Source organism: Meriones unguiculatus, chromosome 5 (genome assembly GCF_030254825.1).
Source record: "Meriones unguiculatus strain TT.TT164.6M chromosome 5, Bangor_MerUng_6.1, whole genome shotgun sequence".
NCBI lineage: Eukaryota > Metazoa > Chordata > Mammalia > Rodentia > Muridae > Meriones > Meriones unguiculatus.
In genome coordinates this window covers 43,268,921-43,291,592 of record NC_083353.1, presented here as the reverse complement: position 1 = coordinate 43,291,592, position 22,672 = coordinate 43,268,921, and the positions used below count along the sequence as shown (strand labels likewise).

The window sequence follows — 22,672 nt, the reverse complement described above, 5'->3', positions numbered from 1 at the left end:
GGGCTGAAGCATTTATACTATGGCAAACCCCAGCGACCAGGTGGCCACTGCAATAGTTCTGAGAGACCTGAGGCAGAGGAGGAGCCCCTGCTGACCCTGGAGTGCTTGTAGGTGTTGGACACTGTTAAAAATCACTGTTATTGGTAATTATAAATATTTTAGGTTCTTAATGTAAACTCACCCTTCTGCTTTCCACGTTCCTGAAAATAAACAAAAGCATGGGAGGGGGGCAGCAATTTGACTCCTTCATTAGCAGATATTAGAGTCTCCCTAGCTTCTCTGAGCAAAAGAATTATCAGTCAGCCAGATTGCCCTTAAGCCTTGAGGAAACTACACAACAATTGTAGCTGATTGCTGCAACGCTTGAAAGTGTAGCCTCAGCCAGGGATGTTTTAGCATGTCTTTTGTTACCACAAATCTTGGTGAACTCTTGACGATTCTGAAAAACCATTTCTTCCTAGAGGCCAGTGGAAAAGTACTTCCTCTGGTGGTCTCCCAGAGGGACTGCTGTCATTGGTGGCAAAAGGGAAGGCTGGAGTGGCCTAGACATAAACCTCCCTGGCTGTGATTGGAGTAAAGGAGTAAGGCTGTGGTTGGCACAAACTCAAACCGTCATTTGCATGTGAGGCTTGCTGAGATTGGTGCAAACCCAAACTGTCATTTGCATGGGATGTTTGTGCAGTTTGTGCACTCACCTCTCTGCAGGCTTTAGAAACAGGCTGCTTAGCTCACTTGGCTCAGCAGTAAGGAAACAAAAAGTGTGTCCCAATAAGTCCTAGTGCCAACCTGTCCTGAGCACCCACTCCGGTGAAAAAGCCAGTGCTTGCTTCTGCCTGACACACTTTAAAGACCCTTTGTCAACAGCATCCCAAGAAGCTCTCCTGGATAAACGAAGCAGACAGAGGACTCACAGCTGCTTCAGTCTGAGAGGGCAACCCTGGGGACTCTCATGCTGGTTGTCATGCGCTGGCCCCACGGGTCGAAATGGTGGTTCTGTCTTTGGCAGAACCTGAAAGGTTTTGATGTCGAGACTTTTTTACATTCTTAAACACTGAGGACCTCAAAGAGCTTGGTGTTCATGTACACTGTCTAGATTTACAATACTCATTGTTAAAATAGACAATTTCCTTTCATTTGAGAAAAGGTCTCACGGAGCTCCCAAGTGCAAAGATTATAGGCATGGCTCATCATACCTGGTTTAAAGACTTGTTGTTGCTATTGTTTTGAGACACGGTGTTTCTGTACACAGCCTTGGCTGTCCTGGAACTCATTCTATATATCAGGCTGGCCTCGAACTCAGAGATCCACCCGTCTGCCTCTTTGCTAGGATCAAAGGTGTGCACCACCACCGCCTGGCAAAAGACTTTTTAAAAATGAATTTTAAATTATGTGTTTTTATTTATTGAATGTGTGGTCACATATACCATGGTGTACATGCAGAGGACAGAGGACAACCTGGAGGAGCCAGTGCTCTCTTTCTACCATGTGGGTCCCAGGGATCCAGCTTGGGACAATTTACCTGCTAATTTATCTGCTGAACCATTTTGATATCCGCTAAAATAGCCCCTTTAAAAAGAGAGAGACTTTTAAAGGACACATATGCTCATGCTTGCCGCTTTAGCTGCCAGAGCTATGAAGTCAACACATACTGTGCCTAGAACGTTCTACTGGACACCTGTGAGAGAATGAGAAGGCAGGGGTTGTCTCACATTATTTCAAAATAGCTTTGACCTCAAGAGCCCTTTTAAAGGATCTCAAGACTCCAGTTTGAAATTTCCAGGTCTGCGTCATGCCCCTGCTTCAAAATCTTCAGGGATTGTTAAAAACACTGAAAAGAAAATGGCAGCACAGGCGATACTGCAGATGCGTGTGCTATGATCACAGTGGCTTTGTTCCTCAGAACAACACACGGAAGGGCTTTCAAGAAAATCGGATGCAGGAGATGTGTCCCGTCCTCCTTTGTTATCACAGCTACCAAACAATTGAAATTGACAGGAGAATGGACAAATAAATGATGCCATTTATGTAACAGGGGCACACAGGCATCCTGAGTATTAGCACTAGTCCCTAATCAAAGCGAGATGAACCAGCAAGTTGTGGTTCAGAACAAGCTGGTTCACATCAGAGCAGACATGACAGAGGTCACATGTTATTTACACATACACACACACACACACACCAAAGTTTCTGTTTCAGATTGGGAAAGAAGGGATGGACACAGGGGTTTTCATTGTACCTGTGATGATTGATTCCTAAAATAATTGCGTCAGCACCCAGTAACAACGGGAAAGTGCAGGACTCCAGCCAGGCGTCGGTTGAACCACACCAGCCTCTGGGCCCATTTGTTACCATTTTCAGTCTGACAGCCAGCTGCCAGCTTCCAGCTGCCTGCCTAGTATCCACCTCTTTGCTTTCTCCCTCACTTATGGAGAGGAGCAGCCCCAGACCAGACATGGAGAAGTGACTCTTTCAGCCACTTTTGGCCAACAAAGCAAAAGTAAGCTGTGAGGCAGCCTTCTCGTGCACGCAGGTGAGGGTGTTAGCAAGGGGATGGGGCCACTCTTGAGGACTAAACAGTTGGAGCCTCCGTCCTGTGATGGAGAAGTGGGGCTCAGGAAAAGCAGGGCACAGTGCGGAGACGTCATGGGGCCCCTGTGCCAGCCTGGACCCAGGCTTTCTTCTTGAAGTCGGTGTGGTCCAGCTGGTACCTACTCAAAGCCGTGCATCCATGAGCACCCCTCACATGGCCCAAGCGGGACCGGCACCCCCCCGCAAGCATATGCTGAGTATGTTTATACTAAAGATGCAGATGTCACGTGCTCCACCTCACTTCTTCCCCCCAGCTCCCGTCCTCCCTCTCCTGCCAGCATCTCTGAGAAGGCTTCCCCAGGCACAGCAGAGCTCGGACAGGGACTAAGCACATGAAACAAGTCAGCATGAAAACATCTGGATCTGCCTGTATGTGAACCAGCACAGCTAGAGTTTTTGAACGCCTTACAGGCCTCTGGTTTAGTTCAAGCTAGTTTGAAGTGAATTCTTGCTGCTTATATGCAGAGGAGTCCAACTGATAAAAGAGCAGGAGCAGGATGGCCTTTGTGCCTCTAGAACAACCATACCATAAAATTATTTCATTGCTATTTCATAACTGTAATTTTGCTACTGTTAATGACTCATAATATAAATATCTGATATGCTGGATATTTCTGGTATGCAGCCCCAGTGAAAGGGTCATTTGACTCCACAGGTTGAGAACCTCTGCTTTGGCCCAGAAACCTGCCACCACAGTTCTGTATTTTAAAAGAAATTAAGAAACGCAAATTGGTGAAGGAAATGGATTTATTTAGAGCTTGGCCAAATGTCGAGGGTCCTTCCCCATTCTGGTCCCTGTGCCTGTATTAAAATTGTGAAAGTCATGAGTCAAAGCCTGGGGCAGGTGTCAGCTCACCTGACAGACAAGGCAGCAGGTTCTTTCCTGGAGGAGGAAACCTGGACATCAGGTCGCCTCCTGCTCTGTCACAGGGTGAGTGTTTTATTCAAGTCTAGGCTGAGGAAAGTGGAGGTCTTGAGGATTCCCCACCTGGAAAGAGGAAAGGACTTTAGAATTTTGAAGGAGTCTCTACCAATTTCAGGCCTGGCCAGAGGACTTTGGCCAGAAGTCCCTTCCTTTGAGTTAAGTCCACTCAGTGTGAAAGATGAGCATAGGGGAGGGAGGCCTCGAGGGAGGGCCGGGCAGGGCGGCTGTGTCTGAATGCCTCCCTCCCCGGGTAGGGGTGGGTTGCTGCCCAGGGTCACAGTCCTTGTGCTTTGGAGCCTCTTACTTTAAAAATTCTTTTCTTCCTCTTGGTGCCGAATAATGACATTTCAGCATTTAGCCTTGAAAACTCTGAGCTTTTCTTCTTGCTCCTGAAGAATCCGAAAGAAGATAAGAAAGAAAAAAGTGCCCACTTTGCTACAGCTGCAAAAGCAGCCGCACTCAGAGCCACAAAAATGGGTTCTAATCAGGCAGGAGAATATATATATAGCCTTCAGCGTGGAGAACAATGTGAAAGCCTGAAGCCCGTTCTAGTTTCTGCTGCTATAGCTACATCTTCCTGGAAGGTTGATTTGCACAGAGCCATTAGGATGCCTTCAGCCGTGTCCCCCGAAGCGTGTGATCGTTGAGACATCTCCTATGATCATTTCTTGCCCTGCTAATAACATCTAATTTGGCGTCTGCTGTTTTCTGAAATCTCTTTGTCAAGTCTTAAGAAGATCACTGCCATTTGCATGGATGGAAATAATTAGCAGACGCTGAGATATTGTTAGGGGCCTTATGGGAGTCAAGACTCCCAGGGTCTGGCTTCATTTAAATCAGCACTGACCTGGGTTCTCGCTCCTGCCCCACCCCACCCCCATTCTCACCCCTTGCTCACCTTCAAACCTGCCCCAGTGTCCGCTTCTCCTCAGGTGGAGCCTAGCATCCCTTGGCTTCTCCCTCTTTTTCACATCAGCTGGGCTCTTCCAGGTTTGAGTGGTAAGAGCTCAGCTCAAACTGGTTTGAGTTAAAAAGAAGCTGCCCTCATTCTTATGTCTGAATGTCCCAGCTGGTCCCTGCTCAAGCCCAGGTGTGTCCAGGTGTTCGAAAGCTGGTGGCTTCTGTGCCCAACTCTGGCCCGGCTCTCCTCTGCCCCTGGATGACTTCCTTGTCCAAGAAGAAAAATTATTCAGCAAGTACTTCACATTCGGAAGAATTCCAGAAGCACCTTGGCTGGATGTTGATTAGCTGGGCTGAGGGATGTGCCCGTCATTCCCTAGGGAGCAATGCAGCTAGTTAAGTTGGTGGCCCTGTCCAGCTCCCCAGAATCAATTGCTTACACCTCCCTAAGGACACAGTGACTTCACCTTGCTAACTGGACATCAGCAATGAGCGGTGAAAGTAATGAGCAGACACTATAAAGGCTTTCTTGGAGCCGGGAATGTAGTTCGGTTGGTAGGGAGTTTGCTGGGCATACACAAAGTTACTGCCACCTCCCACTCGCAGAATTCCCTGGGGAAGTCAGGGCAAGGGTTTCATTATGGCCAGTCTTCCATAATACAAGTCAGCTCTGCAGTGCGGAGGAGCTGGAGTAAAAGATTTAGGAGAAAGGAACAAACACTGTTAAGGCTGCTATTATTAGCGGTTGCCTTTGCTGGAACTGTGCACTGAGTGTTTTCTGTGAATGGTTAACAACACCGAAGAGGTCCCCCCACCCACTGTGGTCTCCGCCTTAGGCGGAGGAATGCTGTCAGTCAGCTGCTCCTCCTGGGCAGTACTATGCAGAAGCCTGAAGGAGCCTCTGAGACCACAATTACTGCTAAGCACAACGGTAGCCCTCCAGACAGTTTGAACCAGGCTCTCTGGGCACCACCAGCCTCGGGTGAGCTAAGAAGAATCTGCAGCCATTTCCACCCAGACCAGAGGGAGCATTTCCCCTGGTAGCCAGCATGAAGGGCTGTATCCTGATTGATGCAGAGAGCCCTTGCCACACCCCCTTCTGGCTAAGCATTCTCTAATAGCTGTAACTGTCCTCACAATGAAAACACAGGTGCTGGTAGAAGCAGAGACACCAGGTAGTTAAAAGAGAGAGGACAGAGAGCCAGGACTGATGAGAAACAGAAGAGAAACTGTTTCTGGTCACCAGAAGATTTCCACACCAGGACACTGCCCTGCCTCAAGAGCCAAAGGCTGTTACAACTAAGGCCACTACTAGGGTCTGAGAGTCTGGATGTCCTATGCCTGAGAGCTGTTACAATAGCAGCTATGGGAGCTGAGGGTCCTAGTCTCTGAGGCTCACCCAGGAGCTGTAGCTCCAGAAGATGTCATTTGGTATCACCATGAGAGGCTGCTGGTGAGTGAGGGTGAATGCTGGACCTTTCGAGCAGAGCAGTGAACCTCCAGCCTCCATGCCTGGAGCTACAGTCCTCTCTCTGCCTGCTGAGGGGGAAGCTGTATGTCTTTTAGTTCTTGGAACTTGTGGCCTCTGGGATCTGTTGGCCTATTCCTGAGCCTTCGGCTTCATGGCCCCAGGTCTGCCAAATGTCAGAGGCTTCTTTCTTTGTATTCATGAGACACTCCTTGGCTGGACAGGCTGAGGGACAGGTCACTGGAGACTGGGTGGGCAGAGTGGGGTGGGTTGTCCTCTAGGTCACATGGCTCTTGGCAGCAGCTGCTGGCGATGTCCCAGCAGCCTGTGGGGTGTCATCCTCGTGCCACAGGGCAACATTTAAGGCTTATACATGCACAGGGGCTGCAGGATGGACCCTAGGTCTGTGGACCTATAGAGTGGGGGCTCACATCTCTGTAGTTGGAGACCTGTCTCCCTGGGGTGCCTTTGTGCTTCCCAGCTCTGTTCAAGTTGCCCTCTCCAGAACACTATCAGGCCCCAGCCAGATGGAACTGATTCTGTGTTGAGAGGCTCCTGTAGGCTTAGATTTTTCCAAAACCTATTTTATCTAGGGTTCTTAAATGCTTCTACCTCCCTTCTAACCCACTGACGAGAGGCAGGGGAGAAAGAAAATTATTAGGAAAAGGGAGTTGTGGACCTTTTTAGATGTAGTTCCTTGAAGTGAGTCTACTCTTCATTATCTGGATACCAGCAGTCCAGCCAGACAGCCAACACCAAACAGCAACACGAATCAACAGCAACGGCACAATTCAGCAGAAACAGCAAGACTCTGCCCAATTGGAATGCGTCAGCCAAAGCCACAAGACTCAGCTGGAGTGCCACGAAAAGCTCCCCGCTCTGAGGGTTTCTCTCCGAGAAGTGAAGTGTAGAGACAAGAAGACCAGCGAAGCGACGTGCACCTTACAAAGAGCATCCATACAAAATCGATGTCTCCCTGTCGGTGGGCCTCTATTTATCCCTTCTCAAGTCCACGGAGGCTGTTTAAAAACCACTCCCCTTGCGGGAGGCAGCTTCCAGCAAAACATCACATGCCCGCTCACCTGCCCCTTTTCAGCTGACCAAGATCATGGGCCCTCTCATGTGTTTGTTTTCAACTGAGAATGAACTAAAAACATTTCCACATCCCACATTTGGGACCAAAACAAACAAAACATAAAAGAAACCAAAACTTTCACTCCAGGCCCCTAAGGAGATCTGACTGCAGTAGTGCTGCACACACCTCACAACAGGCTACAGTATGCAGCTGAGGCCTCAGTGCCAAGTGATAGGAGGAACCAAGCATTAGGCATGCTCTAGCAGCCAGGCCTTGGGGCCAATCACACAGCAGCTCCCCTTATCACCTGGGACTCCTAGAAGGCTGCTTAGAAACGGACCATGGAGGGGCTGGAGAGCTGGCTCAGTGGTTGTGAGCACTGTCTGCTCTTCCTGAAGGTCCTGAGTGCAATTCCTAGCAACTACCTGGTGGCTCCCAACCGTCTATAGTGAGATCTGGTGCCCTCTTCTGGTGTGCAGGCACACATGCAGGAAATGTACTGTATAAATAAATAGGAGGGAGAGACAACGGAGAGTGTCTCAACAGAGAAGCTCCCCTCTGCAGCCACCTCCTGCTCCACCCCCACCACACCACACCCCCAACACGATCAGCCTGAGATGGAGAAAACAGAAGGCGGCAGCAGAAGGGGACTGAGAAGCACTCACCTACGTTTGCTGGGGATGCACTTCAGTTGGTTCCTGTCAAATGCACCTGAAACCCTGAATAAACTGGTGGTGGTGGCTCGTTTCTATAATCCCAGTGTTTGAAGTAGAGGTAGGAGGATCAGAAGTTCAAGGTCATCTTGCACTATATAACAAAGTCTAGTTAAATAAGTGACTGAAGAAGTGGTTCAGAGCACTGGCTGCTCTTGCAGAGGACTGAGGGTCGGTCTCCAGCACCCTCATAGTGTCTTGCAATCAGTTATGATTTCAGTTCCAGGGGATCCAACACTCTCTTCTGGCCTTACAGGCATTTCACACATGTGGCAAACACACACAAAACAAAAATAAACACAACTTTAAAAAAAGAACAAGTAAGGCCAGCCATGATGGCACATGCCTTTAATCATCAGTCACTAGGGTTACAGCTCTTATGCTTACAGTGGGGCACATCATATCAACCAGTGCTCAGCTCTAGGCCTGTGGTATGGTGAGACCAGCTCTTAAGAACTGCAAAGAATGGAAACTCTTCCAGTGACTTGGACTTGTAGTTCTCTCACAGCCTTCTGCTCCTACAGTCTCAGCTCTCCACCATCTCTGCTGCACCAACACTATCCCTTCTGCCATCCCTTTTCTCCTCTGCTGTCCTCTCCTCTCCTCAGCGGCCTTCAGAGCTGATGCTGAAGCTGCTCTTGACACCAGGGGGCAGCAGAGGATGGTCAGCAGACTGGAAGGGTGAGCCAGGCAGGCAGCTTTCAAAGGTATGTGTGTGTCAGGTATCAGCACCAACCACAGCCCAGCCCATTCTGTAACATAAAGAACTTTATTCACATAAAAAAAAAAAGAACTTTATTCACAACATGCAAATGAGGGACCACTTTGTCCCCAATCATAGTAGTCCTTCATGCAAATGAGAAATCATATTTGCACCAATCACAGGACTTCCGCTGCTTTTTGGATAAAAATGTCTGCCAGAGTCCTCCCCCACAGCCCCAAAAGGCTTGTTATGGTAAAAAGCTCTCACACTCAGGGCTGCAAACAGTGGCCAAAGCCTTCAGGAGCCTGAGTGCTTTGGCAGTGAACAGCTGCAGTTGGCCTGGAGATTTCATCCATGGAGAGTTCAAAGCAGTGGGTGCTGGCATAAGCCGCAGTCAGGCTGGCTGCTTGGCTGACAGTCTTTGCCCAAGGCAGACTCTTCAGAAAGACAAGGCGAACACAGCATGTGATTGGCAGCCTGGTGTGTTGGCTAAGATTAGGTTCAAGTGTGAGGGGAGAGCCCAATGTGGTTAAACAAGATAGCCATTTATCTTGCTCATTCCAGAAGCCATTGGAAAGCTGAATTCCAAGGCCATGGCAGACACTTTGCAGGGTCAGGGATATCAGCCCCTGTATCTTGTTGCAGGAGAGGCTTCTGGTCCCTGAGGTAACATATGGTTCAAAATGGCTACCGTTACCACAGCCATTACAAGGACAGCTCCATGAGCTGGAAAGGGCCCTGTCCCTCTCCTTCTGGGCAGAATGCTGCTTGCCCATTCCATCCCACTGACCAGAACTTGGCTGCTGGGCCCATCACTCAGGGGAGGCTAGAAAGCATAGGCTTCAACTAGAAGCAGTTGTGCATCGAGTCCCCCCAGTCCCCCCAAAAGCAGGGCTTCTATTACAGTAGGAAATTAAAAAATAATAATAAGGCCTATCTGGGAGAGTAACTCTTAGTCCCTGTAGAAGACTGATTAAAAGTACTTTAACTGTGAATTCCAGAGGGTTTGGAGTTGTACTGTTCACTGCAGCAATATCAAGCCTCTCCAGGTGGCTTGCTGGTCATGACTGAGCACCCACACGTGTGGGCACCTACAGAGAGGCCCTTCTCCCACCTGCCTGGAAAGGCCACCAAGACCCACTGAGATGGGGCATGGACAGCTGCGGTGCTCTCAAGGTTCAAAGGTGAAACAATAGCAGCCTCCCGGTGAGCTTGGCAGGCAGGCTAGCTCCAAGGCACAGGCTCCTCCCCTGCCCGTAGAGATAACGTCAAAGTCAGAGGGGGAAGGTCACCTTCCACCACCCACCTGGCGCAGACGTTTACTATGCCTTGCTTTGTTCTGCTTCTCCACGTGTGAAGTGTCTGCATTTATTTTTAAAACAAAGCAATACAAAACAAAAAAGCTGGGGAGATGGCTCAGTGGTTTTAGAGCACAGACTACTCTCACAGAGAGAGGGCTGATGTCTTTGGTCAGATTTTCTGTTGCTGTGATGGAACACCACAGCAACACCTTGACCAAAAGCCAAGGAAGTCAGGGCAGGAGTTGAAACAGGGCAGAACCTGAAGGAGCTGACAGAGGCCATGGGGAAGTGCGGCTTACCAGCTTGCTCCTCATGGCTTGCTCAGCCTTTTTTTTTTTCCAATAGGATCCAGGACCACCAGCCTCAGAGCGTGTGTCCTCCCACATCAGTCACTAAGAAAAATACCTCCATCAGTGGTTCTCAACCTGTGGGTCGCAACTTTTCACAGTGTCACCTAAGACCATCAGAAAACACAGATATTTATATGATTTAGAACAGCAAAATTACGGTTATAAAGTAGCAACAAAAATAATGTTATGGTTGGTGACCACCACAACATTAAAGCGTTGTAGCATTAGGAAGGCGAGGACCACTGCCATACAGGCCTGCCCACAGCCCGATCTTATAGAGGCATGTTCTCATTCGAGGGCCCTTCTTCTCAGATGACATCAGCTTATGTCAAGTTGACATAAAACTAACCACCACCACTGGACTGTTTCTAGGACCCACTTTAGGTTGGTCACCATGTAACTCCAGCTCCAGAGGAGCCTTCTTCTGGTCCCTGTGGACAATCCCCCACCCCACAACACACATAGAGCAAGCATATACCCACACATACATACATTCACATAAAATTCAACCTCTCTCTGTATTGTTGAGGCAGGGTTTCTCTGTGTAGTCTTGGCTGTCCTGGACTTGCTTTGTAGACTAGGTTGGCCTTAAGCTCAGAGATCCATCCTCCTCTGTGTCCCCGAGTGCTGGGAGAGCCCAGTAATAAAGCTGGCATCTGCCTCAGCTTTGTGGTGGCTCCCACAGCTTGCTCAATAACAGCTTTGAAAAGCAAAGTTTGCTACTGTGACGTCACAGCCTACTCCTTCACACTCACTAAACACGCGCGCGCGCACACGCACACATACACACACACACACACTCACATTCATGCACAACTTATGCACACACACTCAGCAACAGCATGAACCTGGCTCTGTACTTGACTGCCCAATCCTCCTTGGTGGTTCCCACAGCTGCTGTAATTTCAGGGAGCAAGCAATCCACACCCACATCCCAGACTCCTGTGCGCGCCTTATGAGAGAAGCTCAAAGAGACTCTGCCAGCTTTGTGGTCTGCCCCTTCACCGCCAGTGCTCAAGCTCATTGACCATACCAGGTCATCTGCAATGTCTAGATCCCAAGGACTCTTCCATAGGGGCCTTACCATGTGACAAGATGTTAGGGGCTGTGCCCTTGGCACCTTCCTGGCCTGAGGGCCAGCCACTGGGCAAGTAGACACCCAGCTGAGCTGTGATGGCCTCTTAGCTCTGACCACTTGTTTTGGCTATGACCTTGGCAGACCTCCTGCCTGGAGGTCACCTACTAGACTGAGCTCCTTTTTCCTACCATGTCTTATAGAACACCCTCCAGTCCAGCCTTTTGTTTTATTGTTATATTTTAATGTACATGGGTGTTTTGTATGCAAGGATGTCTGTGTACCACATATGTGCCTTGTGCCCGAAGATGTCAGAAGGGGGCAGATCCCCTGGGATTAGATGGTTGAGTTGCCAGATGGGTGCTGGGAATCGAATTCAGGTCCTCTGCAGGAGCAGCCAGCACTCTTACCTTCGAGCCATGGCTCCAGCCCACTCCCAGCACTTTCTTCCACCTGTTCTGCTCTCAGCCAGGATCCCTCCAGGGTCCTGCACTGTCCAGAGACTTACAGTGAGTTATCATGGCAGATGACTGGTACACACAGGGTTAGGAGGGTCCCTTTGCCCCTACTTTATTGATGACATTGCTGGAGGGGTGGCCCGAGATGAGAGTGTAAGGAGCCAAGGGGGGTAGGGACCGCAGGCTCCACCATACTTCACAGACCTCAGCTCCCAGAACTCCCTTCTATCCACATTGGTGTCCTACCCTCCAACAAGTGGCCTGCTCCTCACCCTGCCCTGGCAGCCAGTTCTGGGGACATCCCTTGGTGGGGCTTCCCTGCCACTTGTACGGCCCTGCTGCAGAAAGGCACCAGCACACACCTACTACTCTTTCTGCTTTTATTAAAAAATAGATCAAGAAAATATACACGCTGCTGCCCTGTGGCAAAGGAGGCTGAGAGCTGTGGGGAAGGGACAAGGGGGTAGGCAGGCAGGACCCCAGCAGGAACGTAGTGCTGGGAACGTGGGGGTCCCAAGCTGGAGCACAGGCGGCAAAGGAGAAGTGGGGATGGAGAACAGGAAGAGCCCGGGTGCCTGGGGCGCAGGTACACCTGTCCAGGGGCTATCCACACGAGTTCCTCAGCTGCACTCTGCTCCACCTGGGAGCCCACCTGTCCTCACAGACCTCCTGATGCCTGGGTGGCCACTCAGGCATTGATGGCTTTCCAGCGCTCGCTGTCTGTGCTGTTGATGCTGCCCGTGTGGCAGGGCATGGAGGCAATGTCATCTAAGTAGGCCACCCCGGCAGAGTCGAACTGCGTGCTGGAATAGCTGGCTGCAGAGGCCCCCGCAGGGCCCGCAGACTCTATGCCCTCGCGCCGGGCCACCGCGTAGGGTTGTGGCAGGTGCATGTCTGGCTCTTCAGCCTCATCCACTTGGCATTTGTAGGAGAAAAGGATCTTGGGCTCTGAGCTGGTGAGACAGCGTGGAGGAAGCGCTGCAGTCAGGAGGAGCAGGGGCCAGACAGAAGCCTAGCTCATCTGAGGTCCCTGAAGGAATCCTTGAGCCCACCAAGATTTATTTTGAAGCTGGTCCCACACACACACCTGAGAGTTGCGGCAGGAGTTTCTATACCCCACGGGAGACAATAAACTAAACCCCAGGCTTCACCAACCCTGGCCACGTGTGACCTCCATGCCTGCAGCATATGACTGCCTACTCCCGAACCTGGTCTTCAGGATAACTAGAGGAGGCCCAATAGAGCAGCAGCCTATGCAGATTGGTGCAGGCAGCAGCCCCTTACAGCACTACCTAGGCCTCCCCAGAGATAGTCCATATCCATCACCCCAGCCCTGACAGGACAGCAAACACATGCCTGCACTCCACCCTATCAGCCGGTCCCTGCATCCTAGCCTCTGACGTTACCCACAAGCACCTGTGCCTCAGCTCACTGTGGACCCTCAGGGTCCCTGCCAGGTACATGCTGGTACACTCATGCCTGCTTTGCTCCCCTGGGATCTGTACAGCAGGGTCTAGCTCATAGTAGGTGCTGCTGACAAAATTAGGTAATGGAACAGCACTGCTAAGCTGCAGCCCTGTCTCGTGGGAAATGCAGCTGTCTGTGCTTGTTGCACATCCACAAAGAGATACATAGTGCCATTCAGCGCCCTCTGCACACCCACCCCGATGGCCATGCATACACAGTAGTTACAGGCACATTGGAGTACATAAGTCTGGCCATTACTCACCCAAAGAAGCCACGGAGGAAGGCCACATAGATGAGAGGTGCAAAGAAGCTGAAGTACAGGAAGGTAGTGGCATCCACACAGCTGTGGTAGGGAGCAGGTCAGCATGGCCAGGGCCTGTGGTCCTGCCCTGACCCCATGCCTTGCCCAAAGGAATGGGGACCCCTTCTGCCTCGGTGGTAGCCACTCCACCCCAGGCCCAACCCACTCCCATGGTGGGCACCCTCTTACCAGAGCCCCTCAATGATGTTAGCGCACAGCAGAGCACTCCCCAACCCCTGCAGAAAGTTGAGTGTGGCCAGGATGCCTGCATACACGTAGAAACTCCTCCGCGCTAGGGGGCAAGGGTCATGAGCTTCTGAACCACCCTACCCTTCGGACCCAGGTATAAACCTTGAAGCGATGCCCCTTCCCAGGGCTCCCCAGCTGCAGGCCGGAACAGGCCAATGCCCCCACAACCTTGCCCCAGCAGATACTCACAAGGCAGGGACACACGCTCCCTTAGCGGGGTCTTGGGGAGAATTACCACCAGTGAGTAGACCTGCAGAGACAGGGGTGACAGGGAGGCCGGGCCGGGCCGGGCCAGGCTACTTCACCTGCCCCCAGGGAGCACGCCAGACCTCACCAGGAAGAAGAAGCAAGAGCTGACTAGCCAGAACTGGCGGCCGCCATGGCCGTAGATGTTGAAATCCTCAGCCGAAAGATGGGAGTCAGGGTAGAGGATCTCCAGAGTCCCCTGTTGTAGGTGAGGAGGTTGGTCAGTCCTAGCACTGGAGATTCTCTTGGGTTTCCCTTGCAGAGCCCAGGGCTCTCCAGCATGCCAGGCCCCACCCCTGCCTATGCCCCAGCCATGGCTACCCACCTAACTCCAGGGGCAGTTCAGACCCTGGCTCAGTCCCTTGTGGACAAAGCCTTCAAGGGTGGCCCTATCCAGCCTTAAAAAAAAAAAAAAAAGGCCCATCTCATATACTCTCAGAGTGTCTGTCTAGATACTAGCTCTCACACTTTACCTAGCCTTCCTGAGGCTCACCTAGGGGAACGTCCAGGGGAAGGTGGCCCTGCCTGGTCCATGTGATTCCTTGGGAACACTCATAGTTTAGAAACAAGACCTTTGACACCTCCCCACACACCTACCTGGGTGACTGAGTAGGCCAGAGACAGTACTGTGGTGATAGCCAGCACCCGCTTGATGCTGGACTTGCTCTCTAGGTGACCTGTAAGGTACAGGGTGAGTCAGCCCCTCCTCCTAGGGTCCACTTGTGGGTAATTGCAGGAAGGGTAGGGAGAGCGGGTCCAGGTTTCAGCACAGCCCAACAGCACACATACCAAACGCAAGGCCCAGGATCACTACACTCAGCTCAATGGCCAGCAGGAAAAAGCGGGTGATCTCCCACAGGATCTGGGCACAGAGAGGCACAGGGTCAACTGAGGGTGGGCTCCACCCAGACAGATATCCTGAGTCTCTCCAACTCAGGGTGGATCAGGGTACAGAGGGCACATCATAACCTCCACCAGACTGGCTCCCCCCCCTGCACCTTGTCAGCAACTGTCGCAGCATCAGAGGCGCTGACCGTCATAGAAACCACAGCCCTGGCAATGCCCACCAGGGCTACCACAAACACCTGCAGGGCAAGAGAAGGACAGAGTGTAGTGTTAGGACCAACAAGGCCTCACTTCTGCAGGATCCACTCAAGAATGGGAGGCTGTAACCAGATAAGGAATAGGACAGGGAAGGTGAGTGGGACATAAGAAGGCAGGTCCCAACACAGGGCTCAGGCATGGAGAACTCCACTGCTGCCCACCCGAAGACCCACTGTCTCACCATGGTTAGAGGACCAGGCAGCTGGAGCTTTCCTAGGCCCCCTGCCTCCCTGCTCTGTGACCTTAGGCAAGTGACAGAAGAAAGCCAGCCTTTGCTCCACTTCTACCTCCCTAGCCCCCAGTGCTCCCCACGCCATGCCTCCCTACTTGCCCACCACACGCTGTTGGTGGGAAGCTTAGAGTCTGACAACAAAAGGGGCCAGGGAGCCACTCAGCTCTTGGAGTGACATCTCAGAGTCTCGATGTAGGGTACTCCAGTCAATTAGGCTCCTCTCCATATGGAAAAAAGAGTCCCACACCCTGAAGTGGGGGTACACCCAGGGAGGTTACCCTTAGAGCCTCTGCCTCATGCACAGCCTTGCTCCATATCCCCAAAGCAACATGCATAAGGCCCACCAAAGGCTGAGACTACAGGCCCTTCTGTCAGGCAAGACTGCTGCCAAACCATTACATAAGTGGAAGAATGGACGACTGAATGGGGCTGCTGTGAACATTTTCCTCATCAACGTTCATTCCATCCCCCTAGTACCCATTCCCCACGTTCCCACAGGAATCACCTGCCTCCTTCAGTCAGCATGGTCTACTGACCTGCCTCAACCTTCCCTTTCCTTGCTAACTGGCTCAGGCGGGAATGTGGGATCCTAGATGGGACAATTTAAGGCCAGGCTAAGTTTCCCCTAAGGGCCAGGAAAGAGGGATTCCCTGGTGCAGCTGGTAAAGCCAGGTGAGTTCCCAGCTGTCCTTGGCATCATCTCCATGGAGAGAACCGAGCACAGTAAAGAGCAAAAGGAACAGTCCCCGGATCCATAACTGAAGCCATTTTCATTATGGAAGCAATTCATTCATTTTCCTTTTGTGCTTAAATCAGAGATAGGCTATCTGTCACTGATTGGAGGAAACTCACCAAGATGTAGAAGGTGATAAAAATGGGGCTGGAGGTGACACGGATCTTGGCCCGAGCTAAGGGAAGCTTCCAGAGCAGGAAGATGAAGAAGAGCACATTGGGAATGAGCAGCAGGAGGTCCCAGTACCGGACCCTGGCAGGGGGCACAGAAGCTATCTCACTGGTGAGGTAGATCCACAGTTCCCCAGCCCATGACATGCTGAGAGCCCACCCACAGCCCACCCTCAGCGGAGCCAGCAACCCTACCTGGAGGAGCCGATATCCTCATACAGCAGCAGCAGGCACTGGTGGGGCTCACTGATATTGGATGCTGCGGGCGGTGGCCACGCTGTGCTTCCATTGGCCTCCTGCAGGCTGGCCATTCCACCAGCAGTGGCCCTGAAGACAAGTCCATGTGGTTAAGCACAGGGCCCTGGCCCTCCTCCCTCAGCCTAAGGCTCTCAGGGAAAACCGAAATGGCAGCGCAGAGTAAAAGTCATACTTAAGACTCACCTGGTAGGAGGCAGGGAGAAGACTGAGGGGGCTCTTAGCTCTGTACAGGACATGGGCCCTCCTCTCAGGCTCTGCCTTAAGCCTCTGCCCCCTGACAGTCACCCAAGCCAATTACTGAGAATCATGTGCCAGAAGGCAGTGACAGGCACCTTCCAGATTCTTCCTCCAGTCTCCAGAGATGGAGTTCAGAGCACGGCCCCCACCCTGCCCCTGCCATGGTGATGTAGAATGCCTAGCCAGGATTGAAGTCTCAGTGATATGGCTCCCAACCCCACCTTGCAAAAATTAACCCACCATTTGATCTATGAGGCCACATGGCCACTAATGTCCTCGGAGAAACCCTCTCTGCTGCACTGGGAAAGCAGCTACAGGTGGAGGGGATACCTGGAAAGAGGTCTTTAGATATAGGGCCTGGAGTAGTGGTACAAAGAGAGAGGGCAAGGGTGGTGCATCTGAGAAGGCCAGGCTGCCAGGAGAAGCTGGAAGCCAGAGTAGCCTAGAGGTTACCGTCTTCGTGGCCATCTGGGCAGAAAAGACTGATGTTCAGTCTGGGGGACCAGAGAGCTAAGGATCTGGTGTCCCTGCAATGCCTTGAAGAGAGGAGACTAACGGTGGCCAGAAAACCCTAGATGAGGAATCTTGATGCGATAACTGCATGGAAATGGCAATAGGGCTTCCTGCAGCACAAGCTGAGCCCCAGGACTCATGGATGATGATATCAGGGTCAGGAATCACTCGATCCAAAACAGCCAGCATCCACGCAGGGGATGCAGTGTCAGCCCATGACCACAAGATGGCAGTAAAAAGAATGAACCTGAACTGCTGGCAAAATGAATGGGCCTCCCAAATGTGAGGTGGGTGGATCCAGACACGCCACGTGACCAATATGGAAACAATGCTGGGGTCCACTTTGCAGCCTAGGGTGGCACACACACACTGCGCCCCAGGCACTCCACCCAGGCGGGGGGCACACAATCCTACATACTAGCAGGAAAGCTTCAGAAAGCTTTACACAGGAAGAGGTCGTGGCCTGATGACCTGCCTGTGGCAGGAATGGCCAGGAGCTTGGTGTCGACCCCCTTTCTCCCGGTCAGTGTTAGCAACAGAGCAAAAGGGGCCCTGTAGGTCTACTTAAAGCTCTCTGGACAGCATCAAGAAGAGGCAGGCCTTGGGAGACTCAGGGACATCTCAGTTTGCTGGGGCCATTATACACTCTAGTGCTACCTCTGCTGAAAAGAACAGGAAACCCCTAAGCAGGCAGCCAAGACCAGGTCCCCAGCCTTCTCTAAACAGGCTGTGCCCTCGCTCTGATTTGTTACACCTCCAGCTTGCTGATGGGGAAGATTAAGGAGGGAAGTATGTGCCTGGTTCCTCCAAAGACTCTGGCTTCTTCCCAGCCCTGACGATGACAGAGGCGAATGGAGCAACCATCCATCACTCATGCATCCTTCTGCTTGCCCAGCAGATCTGACCAGCCACGTGGTCAGTGTACCCAACAACTCACTGGATCACTTGGATATGGCAGGGACAGGACAGGCAAGGCCTACTCTCCTGAGGTCTTCCTTCCAGGGACAGAAAGAGAGCAGACACAAAACAAACCCTTTATAAGTAAAATGCAAACTTCTGCTGGAGAGAAGTGCTGAGAAGATGGCAGAGTGGGACACAAGGACAGAAACACAGCACACACAGGGAAGTCCCCAGTATCCACACTTCTTACCAGCAGAAGCCTGGATTTCAGTCTGCTTTCCCCAGCTTCCCTTGCAGGAGGGACTGGCCACGTGGACAGCAGCAGCAGAGCGTGACTCGCCAGTTTCAGGTCGTGCCCTTCTTTCTTCCCATCAGCTGGAATATGAACACGATGGAACACAAGCAGCCATGTTAGACCATTAGACAGAAGCATGTGTTGAAGTCAGAAAGTAGCAAGAAAGATGCTCTGTGGGTCCCTCCATACACGCCCAAGGCTGTTTCCAAAGACAGCACAGTCTTCTATCCAGTTATCATGGCCTTGCTTCACAGTTAAGGCTGAGTTCCAGGGAACACGTGAAGGTTGGTTTAGGTTGGTGTTCAGTCAAGATGACATGTGACTGAGGAGTCAACCTTGGAAAACTCTAGATAAAGAACATTCTTTGGAGAGAACAGCAAACACAAAGGCCCTGAGGTAGAAACAGACTTGTCCAAAGACCAAAAAGAATAGGGCCTGGGAAGCTGGACAGAACAACAGGGTTGGGGCGGCTGGGTCAGATGGGGTAGCATACCTTCATGCAGTGTGACTGCACTCTCAGAGTACTGAAAAAGGCCTTTCCAAAAAGGGCGACAGGTCCCCTTTTACGTGGGCAGGGTCCCTTAGGCTACTGCAGAGAATGGGCAGGCCTAGCGGAAGGTGAGACAGGGAGGAAACACTGCAACAGGTCAGAGAGGGTAGGACAAAAGGGTGAGGCAGCAAGAGGGCCCCACTTTCCCGAGAGAGCTCAGTGCTCCTGCTCTTCACAAAGCACAAATGTCAGGAAATGTGAGCATATCCAAGCCTGGCCAACCAGAAAGTTGCAGCACCCTGGCCAGTGATAACCTATCCTGCTGAGGTCAGCAGGCCAACTGTGACTCTGGGCTGGGACTCTGGAGAGAAAGCTCACAAAGGGCAGAGCCACAAGTTGGATGCAGAGAGAAACTGTGAACTCCCAGCAACCCCTGGATTCAGCCACACATGACACCCATCCTTCCCGATCATAAGACCCCCGGCAAGTCCTCTTCACTACCAGGGTATCTGAGTTTGATCTCTCAATGTCTCAAACATACCAGATTTTTGCTTCTTTATTTTGCATTGCTGGAGACTGGTCCTATTCGAGGCAAGCACTGGACCACTGGACCACTGACCTACATCCCTAATCCTCCTTCTGAGACAGGGTCTCCCTATGCTGCCCAGCCTTGAACCTGTGATTCTCCTGCCTCGGTCTCCTAATAGCTAAAGAGACAACAGGTTTGTGTCCCAGGCCTAGTTCCCATCTCCTGTAGGTTACGGAATTGGCAAGCCTGACTAGGATGGCATTCCTGGCCCTGCCGCCTGCTTGCTGTGTGACCTCTGATGAGTCACTTCCCTTCTGAGTGTCACAGGGACAATCACAGCTATCCAACAAGGTTGCTATGACAGCCAAAAAAGGCAAGCTGTGAAAATGTCTACAGAAGCTAGGCAATAGATGAGTTTCCTACAGGCTGAGTGAATGAATGTGGGGTGGTGGGGAGGTCTGCCCATGGACCCAGGTGTCCTTACAAGGTCCAGTGGCTTTTCTGGGAATAAGGACAGAGGTGTCTGCTGTCAACTGTGACACTCCACTGTAGGAGTGGGAACCCATCCCTGGGAGGTACAAATGTTCAGAGGTATGGCCACCAGCTGCCCATAGTCCAGCTGTCCCCTCCAGAGCCTGACATTCTGGCCAGTTCTACACCTAGCAGTGGCTCAAGATATTAATCTCTACCTGAGTGAGTGGACACTGCTAAGCAGGCAGAGGCCCATGAGCCACCAAGCCACACTCTAGACCCAGAATATTCCGCTCCAGCAGCACTGGGGCTGGGAGGCAGCCAAGCACACTGCACCTGACATGATGATTGTACTCCGAAAGAAACTGAAGTAGTGAGAAAAAACACATCAGGACACTCTTCCAGTGCACAGGTCCAGTACCCTGCGCTGCCCTCCGAGGAACACTGGGCAAGCACCATTAGGGGAAGGGTGGGCACTGCCCAGTGGAGCCACAGACTCTATCCTATGGCCCCAGAGCCTCTCCTTCCCCAGACCTTCGTCTGGCCTTGGCCACATGCACTGATAGAGAAGTGAAAGGAGCTGGCCCACCAGGAAAAAGAGGAAGGAGAGGGCTGACCTAGACAAATATGGGCTGCGACATCTTGAAACAGTAGCAGAACATCATGGGGGAGCCCGGGCCTCTGGGGACCAGGGAACTGAGGCAAGGTTTCTTCTACCTGTGAACCTGAGAGGGCAGCTCTGACCTCAGAGCATTCTCCAGAGGCAGGCTCCTGCCCATGGCTCCGGGCTCGCCTTCCTCCCACCCTCTGTGGCTAGCCTGCTGGGGCCTTAGGTGGGACCTACTCTGACATCCCTAGACACACACACATGCACACACACACCCCTCCCAAGGGCCTTCTCTCCCTGGCAGAAGTTGAGAGCTTGTCTTTCCCATCTGTGAGATGGAATTGCCCAAACCTTCTGAGCTTTCATATGGGATCCCTATCCAGTAGGAGGGTAGCAGCCCCAAACTCTTACTTCTCTCCCTTAACTCCCAGGATACTGAGCCTCTAAATCTAGCTGCAGGGCAGCATGGGAACTCTCCAGAGGAGAGAGGCTAAGTTCAGTGCCTCTCTGAATCTGTCAGCCTTGGTGACAAAGAAGAGACTCTATCCTAAGAGGCCACCGTGGACACCAGGAAAAAGGGATGGTCCAGGTGACCTGCCCTCTGCCAACCCTTCTTGCCCTTCGTTAGCCACCAGCTTGTATCTCACCTACTTCAGAGGTCTCTGTGCTCGATTACCTTCCTTCCCCCAGCTTGATTTCATCACTCTGGTTACCTTCCCTTCCAAGTGGACGTCAGCACTTCTAGCCCACCTGGGTGTTCTTTCAGTAGGTCTGTTTTTAAAGACAGGGTCTCATGGGGCCCAGGCTAGCCTCCACCTCTGCATGTACCCAAGGCAGGTCTTGAACTTCTGATCCTCCTGCCTCCACCTCCTGATTCCTCCACCACCACCCGGCTCTTCCGTGTGCTGTTTACAGCACTAGGACTCCATCTGCGGTAGGTGTATTTACATGTTTTCTGTCTGTCTGTCCTCACAAAATGCTGTGACGCGCACAAATTTCCAGCACAATGCACCCGAGCTGGACAAGGACTGGAGGTCTGTGTCCCATACCCCACAGCCCTCTCCTCCCTACGGAGCTTAAAGGAGTTGTCCCTTCCTTCCGAAAGGCCAGGGAGGCAGAGGCAGAGGCTGGGCTGTCCTTTCCGGCTGCCGCCGAGCTCGGGCTGCACCGGGAGCTGCCGGTGCCCAGACCCACACAGGGTTCGGTCCTGACCGCTAGGGTCCCCAGAAACTTCTCAAAGGCTGTCCTGCGGCTGCATCCCGGGTGGCACCGGGACAGGAGGTAGGCCCGAGCCCGAGGAAGGAGAGGGGCAAGGCCTTCTGGCTAGCTCAGCGGAGCAGAAGCCGACTCGGCCGCGTTTACCTGAGAGCTCAGCAGCGCAGGCCGCGGGACTCCGACCCCCCGTGAGCAGCGAGAACCGGGGAGCGTCGCTCAAGAGCCGCGGCCGAGTTTCCACTCGGGACGGCCGCAGGTAGCCAGACACCGCCAGCGCGCAGAGCACCCACAGGACTCGAGGACTTCCCTGGCCCTCTGCGGCAGCGGAGACTCGCAAGCGCCTCCGCTGGTGTTTTTCGTCTAAGCGAAGCTGCGAAAACAGTCACGACCCCTGTTATCGGCACTCAGCCCCGCCCCCGGCGTGCAGCAGCCTATCGTAGCGGGCTCCCACCCACAGGAGTGGAATAGGCCAATAATATTTCCCAGGGGGCGGGGCAACCCGCGGAACTCTTAAAGGGACAGCAGCAAGCAGCGAAGAAAAGTGTAGACGATAGAAACTTCTACCGGAAAAAGAGGTTCTGCACAGCTCACCCCTAGAACGTTTCGGGACAGCGGCACCGAACATGCTCCGCCTTTGCCCCGTGTCTTTCTGGAGTTAACTCCGGTCCTCCGACCGGGTTGCTTCATGTCTCCGAGGGTGGAGCCTCGGGAACCGGCTCCCCATCATAGTGACCTCTGGTCACCTGGACCAGGGAAGAAGAGGGAAGGGGAGATGGCCCTGCCTAGGACGCTGCGTGCTTGCCAACTTCAAAGAGACCTGGAGTTTACAGGGCTCCAGCCCCGGCCCCAATCACCTCGAAGGCTGGGTGCTATTATTTGCGTTTTGCAGAAGGAACCTGACATTTCCTGAAGGGGTTAAGGAGTGTGTCCAAAGCCATCGGACAAGGGAGTGGTCAGACCAGGTCTCATGCTTAGGCAGGTGCCTTCTGGAGAGACGTCTCCCCACCCCCACCCCCAGCCCAGGGCGCCTCAGCAGTGTGCGACACCCCCAGGGCAACTAGGAGGCCTGGCCTCATCTCAGGCCACCTCCTGCTTACC

At 52.4% G+C, this 22,672-nt stretch overlaps 1 protein-coding gene and 1 long non-coding RNA gene across 4 annotated transcripts; both read right to left on the bottom strand.

The window, feature by feature from the left end:
- Positions 1–3,324: 3,324 nt before the first annotated feature.
- Positions 3,325–7,162, bottom strand: LOC132654224 (uncharacterized). 2 transcript variants are annotated; one of them, XR_009591877.1, is made up of 4 exons: positions 6,562–7,162; positions 4,882–5,100; positions 4,413–4,790; positions 3,325–3,903 (listed from the first exon to the last, which is right to left on the bottom strand). It is a non-coding gene; the product is annotated as an uncharacterized LOC132654224 (long non-coding RNA). The 2 variants fall into 2 exon arrangements; XR_009591878.1 differs by lacking the exon at positions 4,882–5,100 and having other exon boundaries at positions 6,562–7,157.
- Positions 7,163–11,923: 4,761 nt separating this feature from the next.
- Tpra1 (transmembrane protein adipocyte associated 1) lies at positions 11,924–21,957 on the bottom strand. 2 transcript variants are annotated; one of them, XM_021646872.2, is made up of 12 exons: positions 21,722–21,957; positions 18,218–18,342; positions 16,255–16,386; positions 16,009–16,141; positions 14,819–14,905; positions 14,610–14,682; positions 14,418–14,497; positions 13,909–14,019; positions 13,764–13,824; positions 13,515–13,617; positions 13,287–13,367; positions 11,924–12,510 (listed from the first exon to the last, which is right to left on the bottom strand). In XM_021646872.2, the coding sequence occupies exons 3-12, from the start codon at positions 16,368–16,370 to the stop codon at positions 12,246–12,248; spliced, it is 1,110 nt and encodes a 369-aa protein (XP_021502547.1). In that variant the 5' UTR covers positions 16,371–16,386; positions 18,218–18,342; positions 21,722–21,957; the 3' UTR covers positions 11,924–12,245. The 2 variants fall into 2 exon arrangements, with proteins under 2 accessions (XP_021502547.1, XP_021502548.1); XM_021646873.2 differs by lacking the exon at positions 21,722–21,957 and adding an exon at positions 21,007–21,685.
- Between the last annotated feature and the right edge of the window lie 715 nt (positions 21,958–22,672).